General features: G+C 43.5%; 1 protein-coding gene across 1 annotated transcript in view; it reads left to right on the forward strand.

The window, feature by feature from the left end:
• The window catches only part of otog (otogelin), a 65884-nt gene that overhangs the window by 14252 nt on the left and 27603 nt on the right, over nucleotides 1-24029 (forward strand). The window contains exons 2-22 of the mRNA XM_035419518.1: nucleotides 731-815; nucleotides 1870-1968; nucleotides 2328-2485; nucleotides 3231-3352; nucleotides 3705-3913; nucleotides 4527-4657; nucleotides 5018-5124; nucleotides 5419-5528; nucleotides 6605-6730; nucleotides 7486-7594; nucleotides 7871-7917; nucleotides 8017-8162; nucleotides 9564-9696; nucleotides 10138-10318; nucleotides 10982-11106; nucleotides 11905-12117; nucleotides 14545-14710; nucleotides 15829-15903; nucleotides 16022-16065; nucleotides 16442-16607; nucleotides 23377-23484. Coding sequence (XP_035275409.1) covers nucleotides 731-815; nucleotides 1870-1968; nucleotides 2328-2485; nucleotides 3231-3352; nucleotides 3705-3913; nucleotides 4527-4657; nucleotides 5018-5124; nucleotides 5419-5528; nucleotides 6605-6730; nucleotides 7486-7594; nucleotides 7871-7917; nucleotides 8017-8162; nucleotides 9564-9696; nucleotides 10138-10318; nucleotides 10982-11106; nucleotides 11905-12117; nucleotides 14545-14710; nucleotides 15829-15903; nucleotides 16022-16065; nucleotides 16442-16607; nucleotides 23377-23484 — 2660 coding nt within the window. The remainder of the gene's footprint in view (nucleotides 1-730; nucleotides 816-1869; nucleotides 1969-2327; nucleotides 2486-3230; nucleotides 3353-3704; nucleotides 3914-4526; nucleotides 4658-5017; nucleotides 5125-5418; nucleotides 5529-6604; nucleotides 6731-7485; nucleotides 7595-7870; nucleotides 7918-8016; nucleotides 8163-9563; nucleotides 9697-10137; nucleotides 10319-10981; nucleotides 11107-11904; nucleotides 12118-14544; nucleotides 14711-15828; nucleotides 15904-16021; nucleotides 16066-16441; nucleotides 16608-23376; nucleotides 23485-24029) is intronic.

A 24029-nucleotide genomic window follows, 5' to 3' on the forward strand; every position in this document is an offset into this window, starting at 1 on the left:
CTGTCTGCACGATGATCCGTTGCGATCTGTCAGGGTTTACTAAAATGCATTCAGGTGCTGCAGAAGTGGTTCAGTTGGCTTTGAAATCGCTCCGAACAGATAACAGACGGGTTTCCCAAAAACTGTAAATAATACACGCGGTTACTCCACACGAGGATTAAATTTAGAAAGCAACTGTAATATAAGTATACGTCGAATGGCTATTTATCATTTATAATAACAAACAAACACCCCCCCCCCCTTCCCCATTCTCCCCCCTCCCCTCCCCCATCTTATTCTTGAATCAGCATTTTTATTTTGGTCGGGACTGTAAATCTGGGAGGAATTAAAGAGAAAATCCCAGGGACACGAGACGTTTCAGTTTCTCGAATTTAATCAGTCACTTTATTAATCCGTCATCTGAGCGCTGAGCTCGGGTGCTGAGATCGCGAGGGCTTTCTCCGTTTTGATTACAGGGCAGAAACATTAACACAATTAATTAAACGACACCGTTTCAGTTACAAGGGCTTAGTTTTGCTTTGCTGAAAACGACACATTCCTCTGTTTCTCAGGAATTCCTTTGCTGTTCACCCTCTATTGTGTAATGCAATGGAAATCTGATTCTGCCTTAGGAATCTTCTGCTGCTGATACAGTTGTATCTTCTTATTTCTTGCAAGTGAAATAAAACGACTGTTATTCTGTTAACAATTCTGCTTTTTCTTTCTTTTGTGTTTTGAATAATATTTTCAGAAGGAAGCACTTACAGGAGCAATTGCATTATCTGCCAATATATCTTCAAAAGAAGTATTAAAGCCATCAATACGCAGGGGAACAGGTAGGACTGGTCACTAAATAAAAAAATAAAAAATCAGAGTAAAAAAGCAGATGAAGTGAAGAAAACATCAAAACTTGCCGTCATTGTTCCTCTCAGGTTGATAGATTGTGCATGTCAGCACTGTATCATAGAACTCCATCAGAAAATCTTACCCTGGCATATTTCAATCAGGCCTGGACTCAATCAACGTTTGTCTACAATTACGACTTGTAATGGCATATATTCTTTTTTATTCACAAGCACAGTTTGGCAAAATCTTTTTGGCGGTTGCTGAATATGTCAGTATAAATGTGTCATTTGTGAAAAATCTTTAATTGCTTTCAGCATTTTTAAGGGGAAATCTTGATTGATTCCAGACTTGTGTCTATAAACTAATAATGGTTATGATCAAAAATAAATACGGCAGCATCTCAGGCTCTTATTTGAGTTTTTTTTTTTGAGAGGAGGAACAATTGACCCCTCTGTCCTATCCCAGCATGTCCTACAGTGAGGGGGGGTGGGGGTAAGGGGGGGGGGGGCAGGGGCGGGTGGAGAGGGGGGTTGGTTATTGATCTTCCAAGCTTCTCTTGGTCCTCTGAGGGGGCCTCTGATGTCATATGTCCCCCCGGTTCGGCAGGGCGTTTGGGGCTCTGTGGCACTGCTCAGCTGTCCTCCCCTGCCACTCACCATATGCTGTAAATGTCAGATAAGAGGCCGTCATTAGCCTGGACACGGGGGGGACAGCCCGAATCACTCAACCTTCACCTCCCTCAGCCACGCGTATCTATGACTCAAAGGTCACTGGTGTGGAAAGGGTCAGAGATGCTAGACAGGAGCAGGATTCATCCCACTTGTTTTCAAGGAACGTGCTCGTACTTTCCATGAAGATATATTGAATTTGGACAATGACACAATTTCTGTTATTTTGGGGATGTACACCAACACATTGGATTTGGAATTAAGCATTATTTCAGAACCATGAGATGACATTAATGGTACATGGACAACCCTTATGTACTATAATATACTGTCTACTGTCTGCTGTATTCTAAATGCACCATAAATCCTTTTTCAGGTCCCTGCACATTTCCTTGTCTAAACGGAGGTCACTGTGTGCACCCAGATTCCTGCAACTGCAGCTTATATCAAGCAACAGGAAGTCGATGCCAAACAGGTCACAGACCGAATCAATCTGCTTACTTTTTGAATACAAAGTTGTAGACATACAGTAAATGTTTTGATTTGTTACTGTTTACATGGATTATGTAAAATGGTATTTAATCAATGCTTATGGGTAGTACTGAATCTTAAATCTATCTTCGGTCTTGGGGTTATAAGTTTAAGTATTATATTCATACACAATATTATCAGTTAAGTACAGTCACTGTACTTAACTGGTGTATAATAACTGAATTCTTTACTCAATGAAGCACCAGAGTATTGAGTTTAATTGCATCATTTAAAGAGGAAATGACTAAATTGCTTTTCTATTGAATTTCTATAAATGATCTGATGCATATTTTTGGGTTTTAGTTGCAAACACAGGATTCGAGAGAGAGATGACATGTCGGTCATGGGGACAGTATAACTACGAGACATTCGATGGCCTGTACTACCACTTCCCAGGAAAGTGCAGTTATACTCTGGTGAGAGACTGCGAGGACACCTCTCAGTCCAGCGTCATCATACAGGTAAACCTGCCTCTCAATGACACACATTTCTCGGGGGAGGGGTTTGGACCATAAAGATAATAAACTTGCGCTCCAACTTACCAAATCAGCTCTAAGCAAGCAATCAGCAAAAACAATCCCAAAACAAGAAATGGCATAAAATTCAAATACATGCGCCAGGAAGAATTTGGTTGATTCAGCCTTTATTTGCATCTTGTTTCAACAGCTGAACAGGTGAATTGACCCTCATGGGGAACGTGTGCATTTGCCATTTTTGGGGGTAGTGCATTGTTATTGCATCCCTAAATATAATTGATGGCATTTCGGTGAAGGTTTTTACACCACAGGATCTTCTTTCTCAAGCCAAGATCTTGGGCAGCTCCTGTAATAGTGTCTGCCCAAGGAAAATGTCTACTCAGAGCAAAGGAAAGCGATCTCTTTATTAGAGTCATTAATGTCAATTACAGTTTAATGCTGTAAAAACAGAATTTACTTTGTTCAGGCTATTCACTACGAGGGCAGTTTCCTTTGTAATAAGAAAAGAAAGGCAACACTTTAGCAAATGTATTGTGGTTGTTCACCTAAGCACTAATATTGTTTGTTCAACAACACAGATGTGCCCCTGCATGAAAAAAGGGGGACAGTGCTTGATTCTGGCAAAGCAGGGTTTGGAACTGTATACTCGCCTGGAGATAGTGGTTTGGAGAGAGGGGAAGTGTGCCGGGCGGCGGTGGTGATGGTATCTTTGGTTTCTCTGGCTGCGCAGGTGCATAATGACCCAGAATGCAGCTCTGCGCCATATTCCTGTGCCCGCTCGGTTAGCCTCTTCCTGCCGTGGGAGGGAGAAGTGCGGTTGCAGAAGAGCACCGTTACCTTCAAAGGTCAAAAGTCAGTCCTTTTCATTCTCTAACATATGCTGTCCTCTCAGCTGTTCAATGCATGCTGAAGCTCTGAGCTACCAGCTCCTGCTTGTGTACACCCTGGTTTTGCAGTACGTGTAATATTACAGTATGATTTATTTAACCAGAAACGGTCATAGTTTTATCATTCCCAAATGCTGGTAATGTAAGTCAATGAGGTTTGGTTAATGGTCTGTTCAGATGTGGTTTCACCTAGTTGGGAAGCATTAGTCGGCAGTGTGAACAGTGTGCAGCAGGATAGTACTATGCTGATAATAATCTCTGTATGTCCAGTGCCCCGCAGTATAGACCTAAGCTGATATTCCTCTCTGTATGTCCAGTCTTGAGCTCCCCCACAATATCCATGATGTGGAGATGGAGAGGATATCGCAGTATGTCCTGGTGACCCAGCAGCACGGCTTCACGCTGGCGTGGGATGACCACACTTCCTCGGTCTACATCAAGATGAGCCCCGAATACGTGGGTCGCACCTGTGGTCTCTGTGGCAACTTCAACGCTGACGTCCAGGATGACCTCAGGACCAGCTATGGTAGGATGGTGACACATATGGTAACACTTTACTTGAGTGATACGCCGTAAGAATGTAATAAGCATGACATAACACCTGTCATAACCAGTGTTGACAGCTTATAAAATCTTACGACCAATGGCATAACACTGTGTATTGAGCAGTTATTTTGCGTCTATTATTTTGAATCTGTTTCATGAAATGCTTCATATGTAATAACAGTTACACAACATTGTTTGTGAGCTGTAATTTGTGGTTATGACTGGTTATTAAAACAATGGTTTTGTCCTGATTTTTTACCATGTTATGTAGGTTTCATGGCATATAACGTCTTACTTACATACCCAATGTGTATAAATGTCTGTTTAATGACAGTGTGGATGAATGTATGTAAAGGCAAGTGGATTATTCTGGAAGATGTGGTGCTGACACTTTGTTTTAGTAACAGTAACGTATATGTGATGTTTGTATAGTGGGTCATACTGTAATGTACTGTGCTGTAGTGACAGTTACATGTATGTGACAGGCATAAAGCAGTGTGGGTTGTACCGTAATTCCATGTACTGCGGTTTAATGACAGCAAGATGTATGTGATGTGGCTGGAACATCCATATGGCGCTGTGGTGCTCCTTAGGACTGTACACTCAGGACCTGGCCATGTTTGGGAACAGCTGGGCTGAGGTGGAACCCCAGCAGGCCTGGTGTCCCACAGTGCCATACCTGTACCCCTCTCCCTGCTCTGCCCAGGACCCCCACACCTTACTGGTACTGCTTCACCTCTTTCTTCTTCCATGCTACTTCCCAAATGTGTATGCTATAATTGTATGGTATGCTTTATGCCAATGCCAGTTCTTTTCTTAATGTACAGTGCTGTGATAAAGTATTTGCCGCTACCTTATTTCCTCTATTGTTGCATATTTGTCACACAGAATGGTTTCAGATCTTTAGACAAAATGTAATATTAAACAAAGCAATACTGAGTAAACACGAAACAGACACATTTAAAAAAAAAAAAAAAATGTGTGTTTATAGCCAGAGGCTAGTTTTCATCACCGGTGCCTAAACAGGCTTTCCCTACTGAGTCACCCGGGGGCTAAATGATGACGTTTGACGTGCTTGTTTCAGAAAGTGAGAGAGGTGTGTGACATGCTGCTGGTGGAGCCCTTTAAGGCATGTCATGAATTTGTCAGCCCACTCTCCTACATGGCCAGCTGCTCCAATGACCTCTGCCTGTAAGTAACTATGCACTTTAAACTCTGGAGACCGTACTCTCCGTTCCACACACCTCTACATTTCCATAAATCTTTAATCATCAATATGTGTGCCGATAAGCGAATATATGTATCCTGCAATGTATAGATGTAAGATTCTAAATCTGATCAGTGGTACTGAGAAGAATTATAAATGACTGAATACCTGATATCACTGTCTTCTGGACTATGTATCATTGTCATGCTAACAATCATTTTTTGTTGCAGGCCATGCCTGGATTTTTAAACGCAGTGTACTCTCTGTTTGTCCCTCAGGTCAGGTCCGAATGGCGACGTGGTGTGCCGGGTGCTGACAGAATATGCCAGAGCATGCGCCCACGCAGAGCATCCGCTTGATGACTGGAGGGAACACATAACGCAGTGTGGTACAGTACATACCCACCTTTACCAGAGTACTACACACATACCGCAGTGTGGTACAGTACATACCCACCTTTACCAGAGTACTACACACATAACGCAGTGTGGTACAGTACATACCCACCTTTACCAGAGTACTACACACATACCGCAGTGTGGTACAGTACATACCCACCTTTACCAGAGTACTACACACATAACGCAGTGTGGTACAGTACACACCCACCTTTACCAGAGTACTACACACATACCGCAGTGTGGTACAGTACATACCCACCTTTACCAGAGTACTACACACATACCGCAGTGTGGTACAGTACATACCCACCTTTACCAGAGTACTACACACATACCGCAGTGTGGTACAGTACACAGCCACATTTAACATAGTGCTACACACATACCGCAGTGTGGTACAGTACATACCCACCTTTACCAGAGTACTACACACATACCGCAGTGTGGTACAGTACACAGCCACATTTACCAGAGTACTACACACATACCGCAGTGTGGTACAGTACATACCCACCTTTACCAGAGTACTACACACATACCGCAGTGTGGTACAGTACACAGCCACATTTAACATAGTGCTACACACATACCGCAGTGTGGTAGAGTACATTCCCACCTTTAACATAGTGCTACACACATACCGCAGTGTGGTACAGTACATACCCACCTTTACCAGAGTACCACACACATACCGCAGTGTGGTACAGTACACAGCCACATTTAACATAGTGCTACACACATACCGCAGTGTGGTAGAGTACATTCCCACCTTTAACATAGTGCTACACACATACTGCAGTGTGGTACAGTACATACCCACCTTTACCAGAGTACTACACACATGCCGCAGTGTGGTACAGTACACAGCCACATTTAACATAGTGCTACACACATACCGGAGTGTGGTACTGTACACACCCACTTTTAACATAGTACTACACAGATAATGCAGTGTGGTAGAGTACAGACCTGCCTGTAACGTAGCACTACACATACACACATTATGCTCCAACAGAGTACAACACATACAATGCGGTATCTCTTTCTCTCTGTCTCTCTGCAGCGATGGAGTGTGCTGATGAACTGGTCTACAGGGAGTGCATCACATGCTGTCCTGTCTCCTGTAATGTGGACAGAATGTGCATTGACAGCAAGCTGCAGTGCTTGGATGGCTGCTACTGCCCTGATGGTTAGAGAGGGACAGCTGGGAAACCCTAACACCTGAACCATCATTACAGTCCCAATCCCCCAAACTAACCATAAGCCCTGACCTCTTACCATAAACTAACCCCTTGCCTCAAATCTCTGTCCCTGACTCCTAACCACAAGCCTACTCCTAACCTCTAAACCCATCCCCTTTAACCTAATCATAATTTCTAATCCTTTACTCCTATCCCCTAATCTCTAAACCTTAACCTCCTACCCCATCCCTGTCCTCTACCCAAACTCCTAACTCCTCACTGCGTGCCCAGACCCTAGCCTCAATCCCTAAAACCTGATTTATACTTTGCCGTAAGACTCTTTCAACAAGTGTTGCCCAACATTTTTTTCAGTGTCACGCAACTCGTCGTGCAATGTTGATGGGACAGCCAAATGGAAATTCATTGTCATGTTCTTTTTTTATGTCCACTTCATTATTTTTGGTTTATCTGAGTGATGGACCAAAAATGTAAAAAAAGTAGATAGCATTTATTCCTACCCTATTTCTCAGTAATTGCACTGGGTGCTGACATATTTTCACAGATGTAAACATCAGCAGTTTGCCTTCTTGTTACCATAGACAACAGAACCCTCCCCACAGGCCTTTGCCAAAGTATAACCTTAACCCTATCCCACAACGCCTACCCCAAGTCCCTATCCAATAAACCCTAACTACAATCTCTCACCTCTGCGCCCTAGCATTCGACCCCTAATGTTTTCACTCTAACTGTTCCTCTACTGCAGATCTAATCTATGAGGGTGGGAGTTGTGTGAAAGCCTCAGACTGCCCCTGCGAATACCACGGCATGGTTTACCCCTCAGGACAGATGGTTCAGGAGGAGTGCAACAACTGGTAAGTGCTCCCCTATTCACCATTCATAAACCTTAACAGAAAACACGTTGTACATAGAGCACTAGCTACCGTGGCATATAAATATATGTCCTTGCCTGAAATTACCCATTATGTGTACTGTAGAGAGGGCACATACCTGTATTGTTATCTCTGGCTTCCACTTACACTCTGTCTCATCTTAGGTATCAACGATTCTGCTGATCCGTCACATTTTAAAACAGGTAGCCTTGTCCCCAGATCCACAGTTGACATCTTTGTGATTTCTATCTCTTTCAGCACTTGTTTAGGTGGAGTTTGGAACTGCACAGAATACAGCTGTCCAGGTAAACTCTCTCCAGGAACATCCTTTGTAATCACATGATTCAGAATAACTGTGCTGGATTAACTGACATTGCGTTGCTGTGTTCTTTTCTGCCTTCCAGGGGAGTGTTCTGTAACAGGAGACATCCATTTCCATACGTTTGACGGACGCATGTACACCTTCCCAGCTACCTGCCAGTATGTTCTGGCAAAAAGCCGCAATTCAGGGAGGTTCACAATCACTGTGCAGAATTCCCCGTGCGGACCGGTAAGTAAGATCAAACACAGCTACTTGAGGCTATTGATTTATGTTGCATTTACAAATTTCAGGTTTCAATTTCAATTCTTCAGACATACCCTGAGCAATCATATTACCATTCAAATCCACAGACACAGATGCAAAATGCTTGTTACATGCTGGCCCCTACCTCCTTTTAAATATTACCTTTCAAACCATTACTTCATGTTTAGTATTCTCGGTACAATTCAGGCCTGGATAATTATTATACAAAAAGAGAATTACGGGTTTAGAGGAAACGTTTTGTAGCCTTGCAGTTGGCGTAATGGCCTGGAAAGGGCTTGCATTCAGACATTTTGGCTCTAAACCCAGCAGCCGGGAGCGGATAAAGGCGACCTCTGAAACGTGTTTGTGTCACGATCAACCCCTCGGGCGCTGAGACAGATAAAACATGAAAAAGCTACAAAAGACCGGGATCTTCTCTTCTACAAAGACGCCAATTTCCCAGTGCCTCGGGACTGCTGATATTAAAACTCAACGTGCAGCTAAGTGGGCCCTGTATAAAATGTCCCACACATTCTAGACAAGACGAGCAATTGCCTTGGATTACCTTATCTGGGTCTTGAGTGACGGACTGAATGTCTTTGTAGTTGGCAGATGAAGAGAGTGGTGCTGGATAAGTCAAGATCCTGTAAACCAGCCACTGAAAGAGCCTGTAGTCCGCATGAGCACACCTGCCACTTATGAAAGAAACAATTCATATGGCCAGATAATTCACCGTCAGGTTAGATTTCCCCAGCTTACGAGAACTCATCCTGGAGAAAGACTGAAATTGGACTTGCTGAGGTTTCTCACAAAGGGTTAGCCAATTTGATAAAAACACAGTGCTCGTGTCAATTAATCATGAATTTGTCTTGCGCTTTGAAAACTGAAATTTAGCCAGTGGTATTCCGTACCTGTGCATTGTTTATAATGAAGTGATGCTGTTTAAATAATAGAATTATGTGCTTAATGGAAATAAATAAATAAAAATACATTTTAAATGTCATGGTGGAAAATACTAGCAGTTTTATAGCAGTTATCAAATTATGAGGATTTCTATCGCCATTGACTGAAATATTACAGCTAATCAAGGCTTTTCAGGCTTGGAGCAGCTTTTCAGAAAATTCTGAAGGACAGTTTTCATGATTTGCTTGATAGAGAATATCATGGCTGAAATTGTACCATTGACTGTACTCAACGTAAAGTAAACACTTCTGAAAACGTCTTTCTCTAAATACCCAGTCTCGATTCTCTACCTAACTACCATTCCCCAATTTTCCTTCAAAAAACCCTCTTACTTCTCTCTATGTCTCTTCCATAACTCCATAATTCTCTGTATAGACACCGTGTCTCAGTTCTCAGTAAAATTACTCTGTGTCTCGCCTACAGAATCTGGATGGGGCTTGCATCCAATCAGTTAACCTGATTCTTGATGAGGATCCAAAGACCGAGATCACAATGAGTCACAGTGGCGAGGTCTTCATATCAAGCCAGTACAGAATCTCCCTGCCATATTCAGATGGTAACCTCATATTTAGTACATTAACATTGTATTCCCTCGCCCCCTTGGTCATCCGTTCCCAATGTAATGGCTTTTGGGTGTAGGGTGACGGCCTCTCTGCGGAGGGAGAGAATGGAACAAAAGAGTCCACAAGAAATGGCGCATTATCTGTCTTCACAAAACTTTTTCATGTTCCCCTGGTAGCAAATGTCATTCTCATCCTTCATTTTGGCTCAGGTTCTCATGCAAAAATGAATGCTTTTTGCTTGAGGATTTGGAAGTCTGCATGGAGCCCGTGAATATGTTTCGACGACAAACAAAAAATAAAAAAAATCACAAAAATGTAACACTAAAATCAGTGTTTGGTACTTTGTAATGGTGAGGATTTTGAGCAGTGTGACTTTGTGGGTTTGTTGCGGCCTGGAGCCTGCCGCACTAACGCACCCCTCTGTTTGTCCCTAGAGGTGTTTCACATCCAGGAGCTGTCCTCCATGTTCCTGCAGGTGAGGGCCGTGGCTCAAGGCCTGCGTCTGCAGTACAACTGGCGGGAGTTTCGTCTCTACCTGCAGGTGGACCCCCTGTGGAAGGAGGACACCGTGGGACTGTGCGGCACCTTCAATGGAAACATTCAGGATGACTTCCTGTGAGCTTCGTCTTTCTGACCCGCTTTCTGTCCAAACTTCCCCCCAGTTAAATGGTTTCTCTCTCCCTCTCACTCACTTTTTCAGCCTCTTTCTCTCTCTCTCTCTCTGGCACTGGGCTCTGGCACTGGGTCTGCCACTAACTTTCAAACCGCATCGAATGGCAGTGAAAGACAACTCCAGCTGCTCTCAAATACCAAACCCCAGCCCTACACCGCAGAAACCTGTGCTTTGTAGTACAGGGCACATACTGCACTGACAACACTGTTCTTAGAAGTAAGCTTATCTCGATGAGATTTCAAGCTGAGATTTACTCTGGTAAAACAGCTGGTGGTTTCTTTTACTGTACATTTTCATTCTGTACAGCATGTTAATTTTGCTCCTAATGATAATGCTTTTCACAAAGATGCCTCCTCCAAAAGCCTAAGACTTGGATTCAGTCAAAAAATTGCTCACAACTTACAAGTGAATGCAAGTCTTAGGTCTTATCTAAGTAAACACAATTTGGTTCAGCGATCACCAAAATTAACTGAACAAAATAAAAAAACTGAATTGTTATCGTGACAACATTAAATTATGAATCAAATTTAATTTGATTCCTTGCAGATATGCCATGATAGTGTTTCAGCAGAGTGATTAAATGCCCTGTTCCCCCCGTGTCGCAGCTCCCCCTCAGGGATGATAGAGAGCACTCCACAGCTGTTTGGGAACTCCTGGAGGCTCTCCTCGGCTTGCGTCCCCAGCCCCAGCCTACCCCAGCTGGACCCGTGCGACACACACCAGCAGGCAGGTGAGACCAGCACCCCCCCGCCCCCCAGTCGCTGCAGCGTCCCATCCTGCCCTGTCCCGTCCCATTAGACGCAGACTTATGGCTGGCTCGCCAAGCCCAAGCAGGAACTCCCCCCAGCACCCCATAACGCTGCCAAAATAAGGCCAGGCAGAACAAGAGAGCGTCTGTTGTTGGGAGGCTGGGCTGCGCTCGGCTCGGCTACTTGCTCAAGTTTGGTTTATAAGCCACTCTTCAGTACACTGCATTCAATCTAGGAAGGGCAAGCAAACAAACAAACTGAGCGCGTTTCAGGCTCCCCGGTGATCACCGTTTCTCTGGACAGCCTTGTGTGCAGTTCTCCAGCTCATTTCCCCCCTGCCTGTTAAATACATACGTGGCAGGCCACTGTTTATCACACCATGATATTCTGTAATCAAACCCCTGTGAAATAACAGTGTAGGGTGGATCCCACAGCTCTCTAGTCTGTGAAGAAAGGTGCCAGCACAGCCAGCGGGCACATATTCAACGTACAGTACACACACATACACTCCAGCCCTTACCTCTGAAGCGGGCACTGCTTGCTATGCCAGTCACATACCTGACATTAAGGACACTTAAGTCATTTGAATCTGTTTCAGCATGTGCCATACCAAAGCCAGCAGCTGACTGACCCACAGCCCCGTTGGCATCAGCTGTGAACGGCAGACATTGTAACAGCTTATATCGATGTGTAACAAGATAACCTCCCCCTTATTCTCTCTCTTTCTCTCCCCCTTACTCCCTCTCTCTCACTCCCTCCCTCCCCCCTGCTCCTGCCAGCCTCCTACGCGGCTGAAATGTGTGATATCCTAAACCAGGACCTGTTTGCCTCCTGCCACGAGTACCTGAGCCCGGCGCTCTTCCACCGCCAGTGCCGGGGCGACACCTGCAAGTGCGGGCAGCCCTGCCTGTGCTCGGCCCTGGCGCACTACGCCCGGCAGTGCCGCAAGCACGGCGTCATCGTGGAGTTCAGGGCCCGCGTCTCTGAGTGCGGTGAGTGTCGCTCTGCCCCTCCCGCTCCCTGCAGAGAGCCTCCCTCTGCACCTCCTCCTCCTCCTCCTGCGGCCTTACAGCTACTGCCAAGGGGTCCAGTGGGATGGAACGTTTTGGAGTTCCGAAGTTAGTTCAGCCTTTGAGATCTGTGGGTAATCTTAAAGTCCGTTTACAAGTATTCTAACAATTCATCAGTTACTGAGAATGAACCCCGGAAGTAAGTTCGCTTTTTGAGCCATAGGTTCCCTGGTCAGATCTCCAATGCATTTTTCCCATAGGGATTTAGTTTCGTCTGTTGTGAACGAATCTGTTATCTGTTTTTAAAAAGTAAGTTGCTAACAAGTTGCTATATTGAAACTACAACAATGGTCGCCACTCAAGTTTCCATACTAGCCGGCCTGCACGCGACAACCGTTGTAGTTTCAACATAGCAACTTGCTAGCAACTTACTTTTTAAAGTACATAATGGCTTCTAAATTCACGGTTGAGATATTAATGGGTGTGATTTATCTCTTAGAACAAAACGTGAAACTCTCTTCCACATACGTTAACCACATACCTTATTTTCGACAGAAGACGAAATGATAAGGGAAAAATGAATTGGAAATTTGCCGAGGGAACCCATGGCGGAAGTAACTCCCAAATTGGCCTACAAAAAGACGTAATCACTGTAAAACTACCTTTCCAGCTTTGTCAGTGCGCCATGAAGATCAAGTGCTTACCGAGAACTGAGAGTGGGGTGGCTAGCGGCATTTGCTCCGCCAGCTTGGTAGCAAGCAATGGGTTCTCAGTTACTCGCTAACTTAAGATGAATAATGAATAAAAAGTTAAGGAAACGTTTGAGTGCTGGATCAAAACAACGACACTGTCATGTGCTAAGTAGCTAGCTGAAAGTAGCGTTCTAGCTTCGGTTAATGTGGAGATAGTCCTGCTGACAGGAACTGCGACTGGGGTGGCTATATATTGGAATTTGCTCCGCTGCCTTGCTAATTAGGCAGTAAGCATCGGAGGTGTTCTTAACTAGATAATGCTAGCTGAATAATACATAAAGAGTCGGTAAGGAAACGTTTGCACGGTGGATCAATATAACTGCACTGGCATGTGCTAATTAGCTAGTTAAAACTAGCTTTCTAGTTTCTGTCAGCATTCGAAGAGACAGTAATGGAGACAGCCCTGTTGACCGAGAACTGTGAGTGGGGCAGCTAGCGACATTAGCACTTCTAGCTGGCTAGCTACCAAACAGTAGGCGATATTCCTAGTTAGTTATCTAGTTAACGTTCTGATGATGCTATTTCTGAAAAAAAAAAAAACAATCAAGCAAACGTTTGAGTGTTGGATCTAAATAAAGGCACTATCATTTGCTAGTCACTAGTTAAAACTAGCTTCTGTTTGTGTTCTGTGAGACAGCCATGAAGACCCTTCACCAACTGTGCTAGGCAGGATCTGCGAGTTGGACGACTAGCTGCATTAGCCCCGCTAGCTACCTAGCAAGCAAGCAATGTTCTTGATCACATGAGATTTAGAATTGGTTAGTATGACTGAGATAGCGTTATCCTTTATGAAGCTTAACTTGTGCGTTTTGTGTTTTTGCGACTTGCTTTAATTCCAATAAAGGATTTGCATTCATTCAATAAATTTGTGGATGGATTATTTATTGATCTGCACCCTATGTTTGGATTAGATGTGCGTCAAGCGGCTAGTACATCAATAGCTATAGCACTAGGAGTTACTATCTATAATTTTAACATGCAGATCGATATTTGCAGTGCTGCTGCTTTTGCCTGAACGTGTGAGCGATCACTACCTCCTCGTGTTGATTGACAAGAGGTCGTACCATTTTAAAATAAAACGCCATTCGGAAATAAGTGATTCGGAAATGCAACGTGTTATTATGGGATGATATATTCACGTTACACATGTGGCCCTAATCCTCTTCCGTAGACAAGCATAAGGTGGCAATTATTTATTTCGAAATAAAATTAAGTATTTAATTATTGACCAATTTCATTATTTATTTATATATTTACTTATATAATTATTTATTTCATTTGGCGCGTTTAATCTTCCATGGGAAACAACATATAGGCCTAGGCTGACATATGTTTTGGAACAGCGGAATTAAGAGAATAAAGGCAGAAGGAACTCCCTGCCAAAATGTTATCTTGTTTTTTCAGTCGACATCCAGAAATGTAGTGCATTCCTAAGTAATTTACTGAAAACAAACACAGCTGTACAGAAGCTCCCAAAATGCATTGTATTATATACAGTATGATACTGTAAAATGGTAGTTTGCTGTTTACAGCAATTTGTAAATTTACAGCAATTCTTTTACAGAGTATGCACCACAAATGAAGGCAGGCCACCATTCCTTTACATAGCTGTGGGAATCCGTGGGTGTTATTAGCAGTCGCCTCTGCTTTTCTACAGCTCCCCTGTGCCCTGCGACAATGGAGTACGGGACCTGTGTGTCCTCCTGCCAGCACCGCTGCTCTGCCCTGTCCTCCCCTCAGCACTGTGACGAGGAGTGTGAGGAGGGCTGCGTCTGCCCCTCTGGAACCTTCTACAGCAGCCGCACACACACCTGCGTGGAAAGGTAAACCACCGCCTTCTGGAGCAGCCATATACACACCTGTGTGCTCAGGTAAACTATCACCTACAGCAGCCACACACGCACACCTGTGTGCACAGGTGAACTACCACCAACAGCAGCCGCACACACACATACGCGCACATATATTATAGTGCTATTTTTTTCACTGTATAACATAGTTCAAAATATCAGTAACTATCCCTACTGTTTTTATAATTCCTGTTCTTTAATAGGTTTTTTAAGCTAAATGCTTATTTCTTGGGCATTATACATTTTAAAACAATTGTGTGGTAGAATTACGTTCAGACTTCTCAGTTTAGACGGCAGGTTTTCAACTGAATTGTTCAACCATAGAATTCCTCTAAAACACTGACGCACAGGAATTAAACCATGGGGTCGAGTAATCTCTTCTGAACACACTGTGAGAGCGAGATTCATTTGCCCCAAAAGACATGCTGTTTTATTTCTCTAAAGTGTCCTGGGGTTTTTGCATCTTCTGGTAGCTCTGTGCTTTACTGAACATGTGCTAGAGTTACATCAAGGAATTCTCTGTGAGAACAGCCATTCATTCTCCTGGAAGCTGTGGACGACACAGATATCTGATAACCAGCGAGAAAGAATTTGTTGTGCAGAGCCTGGGTGTGTTGCCATGGCCTGTATGTTGCAGGGACTTTTAACTTTAGCTAAACTGTTCATTAGTGCTGCCACTCATTTTTTTTCTGTGGTTCCATTTTAGGTGGAGTTTTTGAGTATATGAAGTCTGAAAGTACAATCATAAAATGCACAAATGAAGACAATACTGACACTGTTTTACTCTGATCTCCCCAGTCTCACATTTTTGTCTCTTATGTGTGTTCTTAACCAAAAGAAATGGGTTCTGACATTAAACGTAAACACGACCCTGTGCTACAGTTTGGAAGTTGGAGAAAGGAAGTATTTTTACCTTGTGTGTGAGTTGGTGTTCTGTTTGTGTGAGCTTGTGTTTTGTGTGTGGGTTAGTGTTCTGTGTGTGATTTGGCATTCTGTGTGTGACTTGGCGTTCTGTGTGTGAGCTGGTGTTCTGTTTGTATGAGTTGGTGTTCTGTGTATGTGAGTTGGTGTTCTGTGTGTGATTTCTCCAGAAGTCAATGTCCATGCAGCTACCTGGGTGCTGAGTACTCTCCTGGAGACGTGATCATGAGCTCAGCAGGTGTACAGTAAGATCCTCCTGTTCATTCCACTTTCCTTGACCAAATAGCCAATAATTATTGATCTCAGCAGTAACAGCCACTTCTTCATGCCGCTGATGTGCTTACACCTTTTTCTTCAACACAGGGTTTGCCAAGATGGTAGAATGGTTTCCCAAAGCTCCATTATTGGTAAGTTTAATTTACTGTACTATATGGTGCTTCATTTATGATGCTGTACAGTACTTTTATTGTATACTATGGTTTGTTGTATGTTGCATTCATTTGAGTTTGTAACTGACTGCAGTCAACCTTTAGCAGAATTCATCTCCGAGTGCCATGTCATCTTAAAAATGGCCTCCATTAAGAGAAACCAACCAGTATATCAGGAAATTAATCAATTAAAGCAAAATTGGGCTATGGTCTCCCTTTTTCTGAAGTAAATATTAATATTGGGATACTAAGTATGCCATCCACCATATTATACATTGGTAGGGCATGCCCCATATTAATGTCCGTAGCCGGATGCTCAAAGGACAAGCACAACATAAGATACTCTTTCCTCCAGATAAGATGTGTCCACCTGGCCAGCACTACCTGGATTGCGATGACCTCGCTGATGCACCTGCATCGGAGAGAGGGCTGGCGTGCGAACAGACCTGCGAGTCGCACCTGCTCAACCTCACCTGCTCAGCTCACGAGCCTTGCGTTCCTGGCTGTGCCTGCCCACCTGGGTGAGTTTTCATGGTCACCTGCAGAATTCTGGACTGGAAGCGTGACTCCAGTTCCGTACAGCTGTTTTAAAGACTGAATTTCTCTGGAAATAGGTGAAAATGTAATCCACGGAACCTAATTCCATTGCATTTGCTATCTTGTAATGTTTTAGCTTTCTCTAACAAGTTTGGTTCATCCTCTTTGTGGATTTGTATTTTCTAACTCTGCTAATAACTGACAGTTCTGATGCAGGGCTTTTAAAAATAGGATCTCCTTGACGGAGTTCCAAGTGTCCTCACACAAAATGTCACATTTTAGAATTTCAGTTAAAGTAAACGTCCTATGACGGATCCTGCAAACATTGCAAATATTGTGATCATTGCAATAGGTAGCCGAAATATTTATATTGTTCTGAATGGCTACATGCACTGCATGGATTCATGATACAGTGGCATCAGGCTTCAGGCTTGCTCCCATATTAGAGGAAGGTGAGGATAGCTGAGGTGCTTTGTTGAGTTGGGGTTTTTCAGCCACAAGTCCAGGCTTTAGTGGGACTAGCTTGTGAAACCTTGCTCTCTGGTACAGTATCTACACTGTTATGTCCAGGTTTCTGTCCTGGCTGTAGATGAACGGTTGTTTCCCTTCCGGCAGGTGGGGGGTTGGGGGTGTTTGGGTGGGAGCGGGTCAGGGGCGGGTTCAGCTGGAGTCAGAGCTGGTTCGGTTCCAGTTTGAGGGCAGGGCCGTGCTGCATAGTGAGAGCATTGATGTGTGAGCCTACGGAAAGGACCGACTGTCAGTCCCAGCGCTACTGATCCATGAATGTAAGTCGGCCAGGAAGGGCAGCTTTTACGTTGGCTAATCTTGTATGGAAACGTCTGGGTAGCGTCACAGCAATTTCTGGTTCATCTTTCAACTTGACCTTTTTTACTGGGGAGAGGCACAGTGGGGGGGCCCTATTTGTGGAATATTCTGGCTTTAAATGTGAGACCTCTCAGAAACATTGCTGTCCGTGAAAGCAGCTACGGGCTAGCGTTACTTCTATAACGTAATTTCGCCTGTAACTTGAGATTTCCTCTCCGAGCACTCAGCAGTGTTTCCCAGGATTGATTTCTGCGGGGAGCGTTCCCATTACCTCACCTACGATCAGCGTCTGATGAGAGCTTAGCCTCCTTAGCCTTCTCTCCCAGAAGGGGAACAGCCTTTACATAGAGGAGGAGCCTAGCACTGGCTGTATAGCTCAGATTAAGGCCACCCGATCCGCTTAATGCCGCATGTCTGCGAGTCGGTGTTAGGGTTAAGTGGGCTTTTTATGAATTGAAACTTAAGAACTGCAAGCTCTGTGTGGCTAACCCAAAATGTCTGTGCAATGTGCTGCATTTGTCCATTTGTTCCACTGAGCTCAGTGTGTCAGCCATTGCACCGAGCTTATAGATCTCAGCAGGATGTAGACATTGGTTGGTAAATTGTTTTGTCAGATTTCTGAAGAAAAATCACATAAATAAATGATACCATTTCACCAGATACAATTTGAGATTTGGTGTTCATTGTAATGCACACATTAGCTACTAAATCTTCAGTTCCCTATTGGGGGGCTGTGGTCCCTTTAGCAAGTGAATGTAAGCCCAGGTTTTTTGAGTACATATCCATTATTTTAACGAAATACAAATAGGCTCAAACCCTGAAATAATTTGAGGTGCATAAAAAGACAAAACTACATAACACTGAACAATAGGCATTGGCCTGTATCCCTTTTATTCATGTATGGTCTCCATAGATTTAAAAAAAGAAAAATGATATAAAGCAAATATTTATTGAGAAATGAGGCACAGTTTTTGCAACACTGAACATGGAGTGACGTTAAGAGGTGCAAGTAATCTTGACACCAGTGCTGCTTGTGAAGAAGTCGGACTGAAAGATGAAGTGCACTTCTGAGCACACATGTTGAGTGACTGTGCTCTGTTTATTCTAATTTGTTGTGTGCTTTGAAAGCTAGCCTAAGCTATTAGCACTTCACATCAGTTTGCAATTTTAAGGCTTCACTTTTGTCTTTTTTGATTTTTGCTGTTCATAAAGGCCCTGTTCCAGGGGGCCTAGATACACAGCAATACCATGCTTAATCCTCTCCAGAGGGACACAGAAAGTAGCTGCGGTCTTGTTCGGTCAATTGATACTGATACCTTTTGAAAGGGAAACCAGTCTAGACACCACGGAGGAAGTCGATATCTAAGATAACGGACAGAAGCCGAGTGTCTGTCACCTGCTGCCACGCCCACTCGCCGACCTTTTCGGATGCCGGGCAACCCCAAACACGGAACACGGTTAGTCACCTTGACCATCATGGGCGAGCAACTCTTGCGGCATGAAATCCCTGTCACGAATGTTTAATAAATGCCTGCAACCCGATAGGCTGGCATCTAGTTTGTGGTAAATATGAACACAAAGGCAGCCTTATGCTGCTGGGCGATGGGAGTATTGATAACTCCAGTGGTAGGGCAATGATTAAAAAGTACCATTCAGCCATGGTCTGTTTTGTTGCAGCACTCCTCATGCTATTCACAGAAGCCAAAGGTTAGCCAAACAACGGTGGTTCAGTCAGTTAAAAGCCATTCGGCATGAATGCAGGCTAGACCTTGTGGAACAATAGTGTGCAAGCTATGGTTAAAAGGCTGGCCGGGACCAGCCAGCGCAGGCTAAGCCCTATAGCAGGGTCTTTACAGGCTGGAATATGGGCTATGTTATTAATGGAGACATGGCCCAGAGTGATGAGATTCCATTCCATTCTATCGGCTTCATGCTACCAGGTGAATGGTAGGTTCAAGCTGGCCAGGGTTTGTCAAGTGTCCCGTAGCGTACCTTGTGCTTGGTATGGGTGGCACATTGGTGCCCCGAGGAGAGAAAATGGGCTGGTTCACATCAGGAAGTATTCCACCGAAGAAAGTAAAAGTCCAAAAAACTGTATACACCAGAAGGTCTGGGGATTCTAGCTGTGCTGCTTCTTCTGTGTAATATGCCCCTGTTTTCAACAGAACAGTCTGTGCTCAGATAGGGATCAATCAATCAACGGTTTTAATTTTCTTAAAATTAAGCCATCCCTGGCCACACTAAAGGGAAAATGTGCTGTCTGATTGGTTGAAAGTTTACAAAGTAACCTGGGGGATAGAATGGGGCCCGATGGCTTTGAGAATAAACGAGCTCTTAACCTATACAATTAACATCAGTTAACTTCACAGGGAAAATACGCTCCATTCAATGTAGGCTACATCAAAGCTCATTGCAGTGAAATCGAAGCACCAAAGCCTATATTGCATGTCTTAATTTCCAAGCCGGGCATTGAAGTAATTAGCTCCCCCCCGTTCCCACAATCCCTTAGAAATCAGAAAGCGAAAGAGCTGGTTCATCAGAACCAGCCTTAAGGGGCCATAATGGGAAATCATTATTGGCAGTGCTGACAGGAGAATTCATTTTATTTGCCTTCTACAAAGGTGGACTTTGTGCTGTTTTCGATAAAAAGTAAGAGTTAATATCCTCAGTGTGACAATTATGCATTTCAAAGGGCTCTTCCGAAACGCAGGTGCGCATATCCTGTGTGTTAAAATCCATACAGGTACAGTATAGCTGTAGGGTCACAGATCATGTGTCATTTAAGGTATTGCTGTACTGGTGCTGACTATTAAGAGTTGAGTGGTAATAAAGGGTTAAGTCCCCGAGTCATAGGCAGCCTTAGACACTGAAGCTTCAGTTCTTGAGATCCACCGTACGCATCATTATCCTCTGAATATGGATATTGTGAAGAGTGTGGAAAGTCCCGGTGAAATGCCAGCGCTCCACCCAATCAGAGGAGTGTACGCACGTACACGGAGAGCTCCATCTCGGCGTGTCATTTGGTCTCTAGCATGACTAATTACTCATGGATTATGATCCTGACGCAAATGCCATCTGAGCTTCCCAGAATCCTTTGTGGTGTAAAGTCTCAAGGTCAGGGTCAAGTAGCCCTATTATTTTTCTATTTTTTTTTTTTTTTTTTCAATTTTGGTAACACACCAATATAATGTTTGGATGGGCTGATGAATTTTAGAAAAACAGCAGTGCTTTTTTCAGGAGAAGATTGAATGCACGGCTTGGTAAATCAAAAGATACTCAAAGAGTAAAGCTGAAAGGGATGATTTGTATTCAGTGAGAATTGTTTTAAATCTGGTTGATCTTCATATTTACTTTGTTGTATCTGCTTGGGCAGCCACTCTTTTAGTACCAACCTAGAAAATGAAGTTAGAACTTTCTTGGAGATTATGAAATTGAGCATGAGATAAGAGATATACTGTCATGCACTCCCAAAACTTGATGGGAATTTCAAGTTTTGTCATTTTGCTAAAGGCTGAATGTGGCATGTTTGACTGCCCATGCTGTTCTGTTGCTAATGGCTTAACCCTGGGAGGGCTGTCTGAAACACAGGATCAGGGGCATGTGGCCGGGACACAGTTATTTCTAAATATGATAATATAATAGCTGCTTTATAATAGCCACTTGAGCATCCTTCATATTGCTATCATTCTCTCTTCTCTCTTCCCCTCTATTTCTCCCTCTCTCCCCCTTCAATAAGAATAGAAAATTGTTGTAACTGCCCCCCTCCTCATGCACTCACTCACTTTTTCGTTCTCTCTCTCAAGAATGGCTGGAATAAAAGTTGTTTTTTTTAACAGAAGCATTCCAATAGTAATGAACATTTGTAATTTATCCAAGGCAATTACTGTAGCTTAGCTTTTATTTCACGCTATAAACTTAGATACTTTTCGTATTTATGCAATAAACAGGTGGACTGCGGGATCAGGTGACTGGTAAGCTTCTTAAAGGAATTCCTGCAACCTGTTTGAGACCGTCATCACTTTTTAATTTCACCCACAGTAAAAAGGTGTACGCTTTATCCCGGAGGCAGAAAGATGCTAATTCCATTTCGAAACCGCTGCATCACACTGTGACAATACAAAAAGAATAAAGATGAGGAGCGTCAGTATGTTTCTGACTCATGCCCATGGAAACAGTGGCAGTCAGTGTTGCTCGTTCCTTAAATGTGAACTTTACTATTTTCCTATGAAATAAAATAGATTTTAGATGTATGGCTTTCCTGTTACAGTATTGCAACTAATTTATGTTCACAGAAAAGCTCAATTTTTTTACTCAAATCCATCCAACAGTTTTAAATAGAGTTAAGACATTTCATACTCCATTTGACATGCTTTTGTGATATATACTGTGTGGTAAACGAGTAGCAGGTTTATTTTCTTTTGAGAAATATTTGCATTGTGAGTGCATATATTGCAAGATTGCTGCTGCCATATTTTGGCAGACAGACTGTGGCCATTTTTATCTGGCGACAGCACCCATAACTGAACCAGCGTTTCTCCACCTCCACATCGTTGCATCCCTGGCAGAAATATGACCCGGCCAAAACAAAAGATTAACAAAATATATCACTGCTGGATGGATTCTCTCCAACCCTCCTCACAAAACCCCTGAGCCATGAAATTAAGGGAACGCTGCCCGTGGGAATTCATTTATTACTGTGGCACTGTGGGGCTGTGGCTCCAGACTCGCCGTTGTTGTTCTTGTTGGGTTATTACCTTGCTGAGTTATTCTTTTTTCAGTGGTGCTTCCATTGTTATTCTGGGAAACTGCACAATAAGTAATCAATAATAATCAACTGAACCTATAAAAATGTTTTCCCACGATGGCTATTTGAGCTTTACACTCTACGCTGAGGTCATGGCATATTTGCATATTTATACAGTAAAATGAAGTTCCCAGTATTGGCTATTTCTGCTGAACGAATATTAGTTCTAATTTCTTGTCGTGCTTCCACAAGTGGTCGATAATGACGACACGTACGGGTTGCATGCGCTGAAATGGAGCGCTCGTTGTGCTTGTTCACGACTCGGGTTTAATTAAAACGCAGAATGATGCAAATGGGGACGTTTATTTATAAACGGTGCGCGCAGAGCTCAAGGAGAGATTGTTATGGATTCTTTGATCAGAGTAATTGATAGGGCGCCCTGGCGTGCGGATAAAGAAAGCTGTTAACGGCACTTTATCAGGGGTGTAACATTACGCAGATGAACCTGAGGTTTATCCCCCGCTCATTCAATGTGACGCTTTATTGTCCGTGGAGGCGGCAGTGGGAATATTTCTCCCCCGAATATTACAAAGATTCTTATCTGGGTATGTCTGACAATTTGGGAGCCGGATTGAGAGAGAAAACAAAGCCTGTTTTTCTCTCTCTCCGAGGTTGCGTTGTCGCCATGATTGTGTTTCCGCCGGTTCCTCTTTAACTCTATCCTGAATGCACCATATCCACGTGTCCTGAAAACGTGGACGCGCCTGAGAGGATATTATTTCTACTGCTAGCACCGGTGACATCAATAACCCGGGCTTGCATAACTTTAATGAAAACGCGAAAACGGGGAAGTCACCATTACTGTGCTGGCAGTAAGATCACCAGCTATTTTGTCTTCTCTTTATAATATACTCATCTGAACTGCCTGGCCTTGATGGTCCATAGGTTTCACTCTATTTTGTGAAACACTGTCAGACTGACAGATGTACAGATGGGGTGCCATTAGGGGTCTGCTGTATGTTTGCTACTTGGCACTGCTCTTATAACCTTGACTTAACCTGTACTTGATTTCTTCATTGATCCAGCTGTATGAATGGATAGCATGCAAAAATGTAAGCTGTATCTGTCCGGCAGTATCTGCTGAGAAAATAAATGATGCCGAAATGTGTGCTTGTGGTTTCCAGGTTGTTGAAACATGGAGATGAATGCTTTCAGCCTGAGGCCTGCCCCTGTTTTTGGAAGGGGAAGGAGTACTACCCTGGAGACAAGGTCACCTCTCCATGTCACCGCTGGTGAGTTTTCCACCCACATGTGTCACTGCTGGTAGGGTCCGGCCCAACTACTGCATTTAAGGAAACCCAGGATATTAACACAGTCAAACTTGATTACAAAGAACAAGCAGAACTTCCCTTGCTGTTAGGTTACATATGTCTCATCCGTCTGTTGGATACGTGACCATGTTTCATCCATGCCACATGAACAATGCAAACCCAAATTAAGACAAATCTTTCACAGCGATGCTAATTTTGAAAATTGCTCACTGAAGCTAGCAAGTTCTCAGACTGTCTTGCAGTGCAACAGGTCACCTGATATGCTTGCCTTTTATGGAAGAAGAAGAATAAAAAAATTGCAGCCTGGTTTATAGAAAAACTCCTTGTGTTACTGTCTTTCATACTTGATTTAGCTTCTTCGCTGAATACTGAATGTTATAATGACCTCAGTCAGAATGTAATCTTTTTACCCCCCATTCTTAGTGATTCTTCTACCAGTAGCTAGAGAAGATAAGAGTGACAGCTTAATGACGCACAGAGTGGCTGAATCAAACTTTGGCAATCGG

This window comes from Anguilla anguilla, chromosome 5 (assembly GCF_013347855.1).
Source record: "Anguilla anguilla isolate fAngAng1 chromosome 5, fAngAng1.pri, whole genome shotgun sequence".
NCBI classification, from domain to species: domain Eukaryota; kingdom Metazoa; phylum Chordata; class Actinopteri; order Anguilliformes; family Anguillidae; genus Anguilla; species Anguilla anguilla.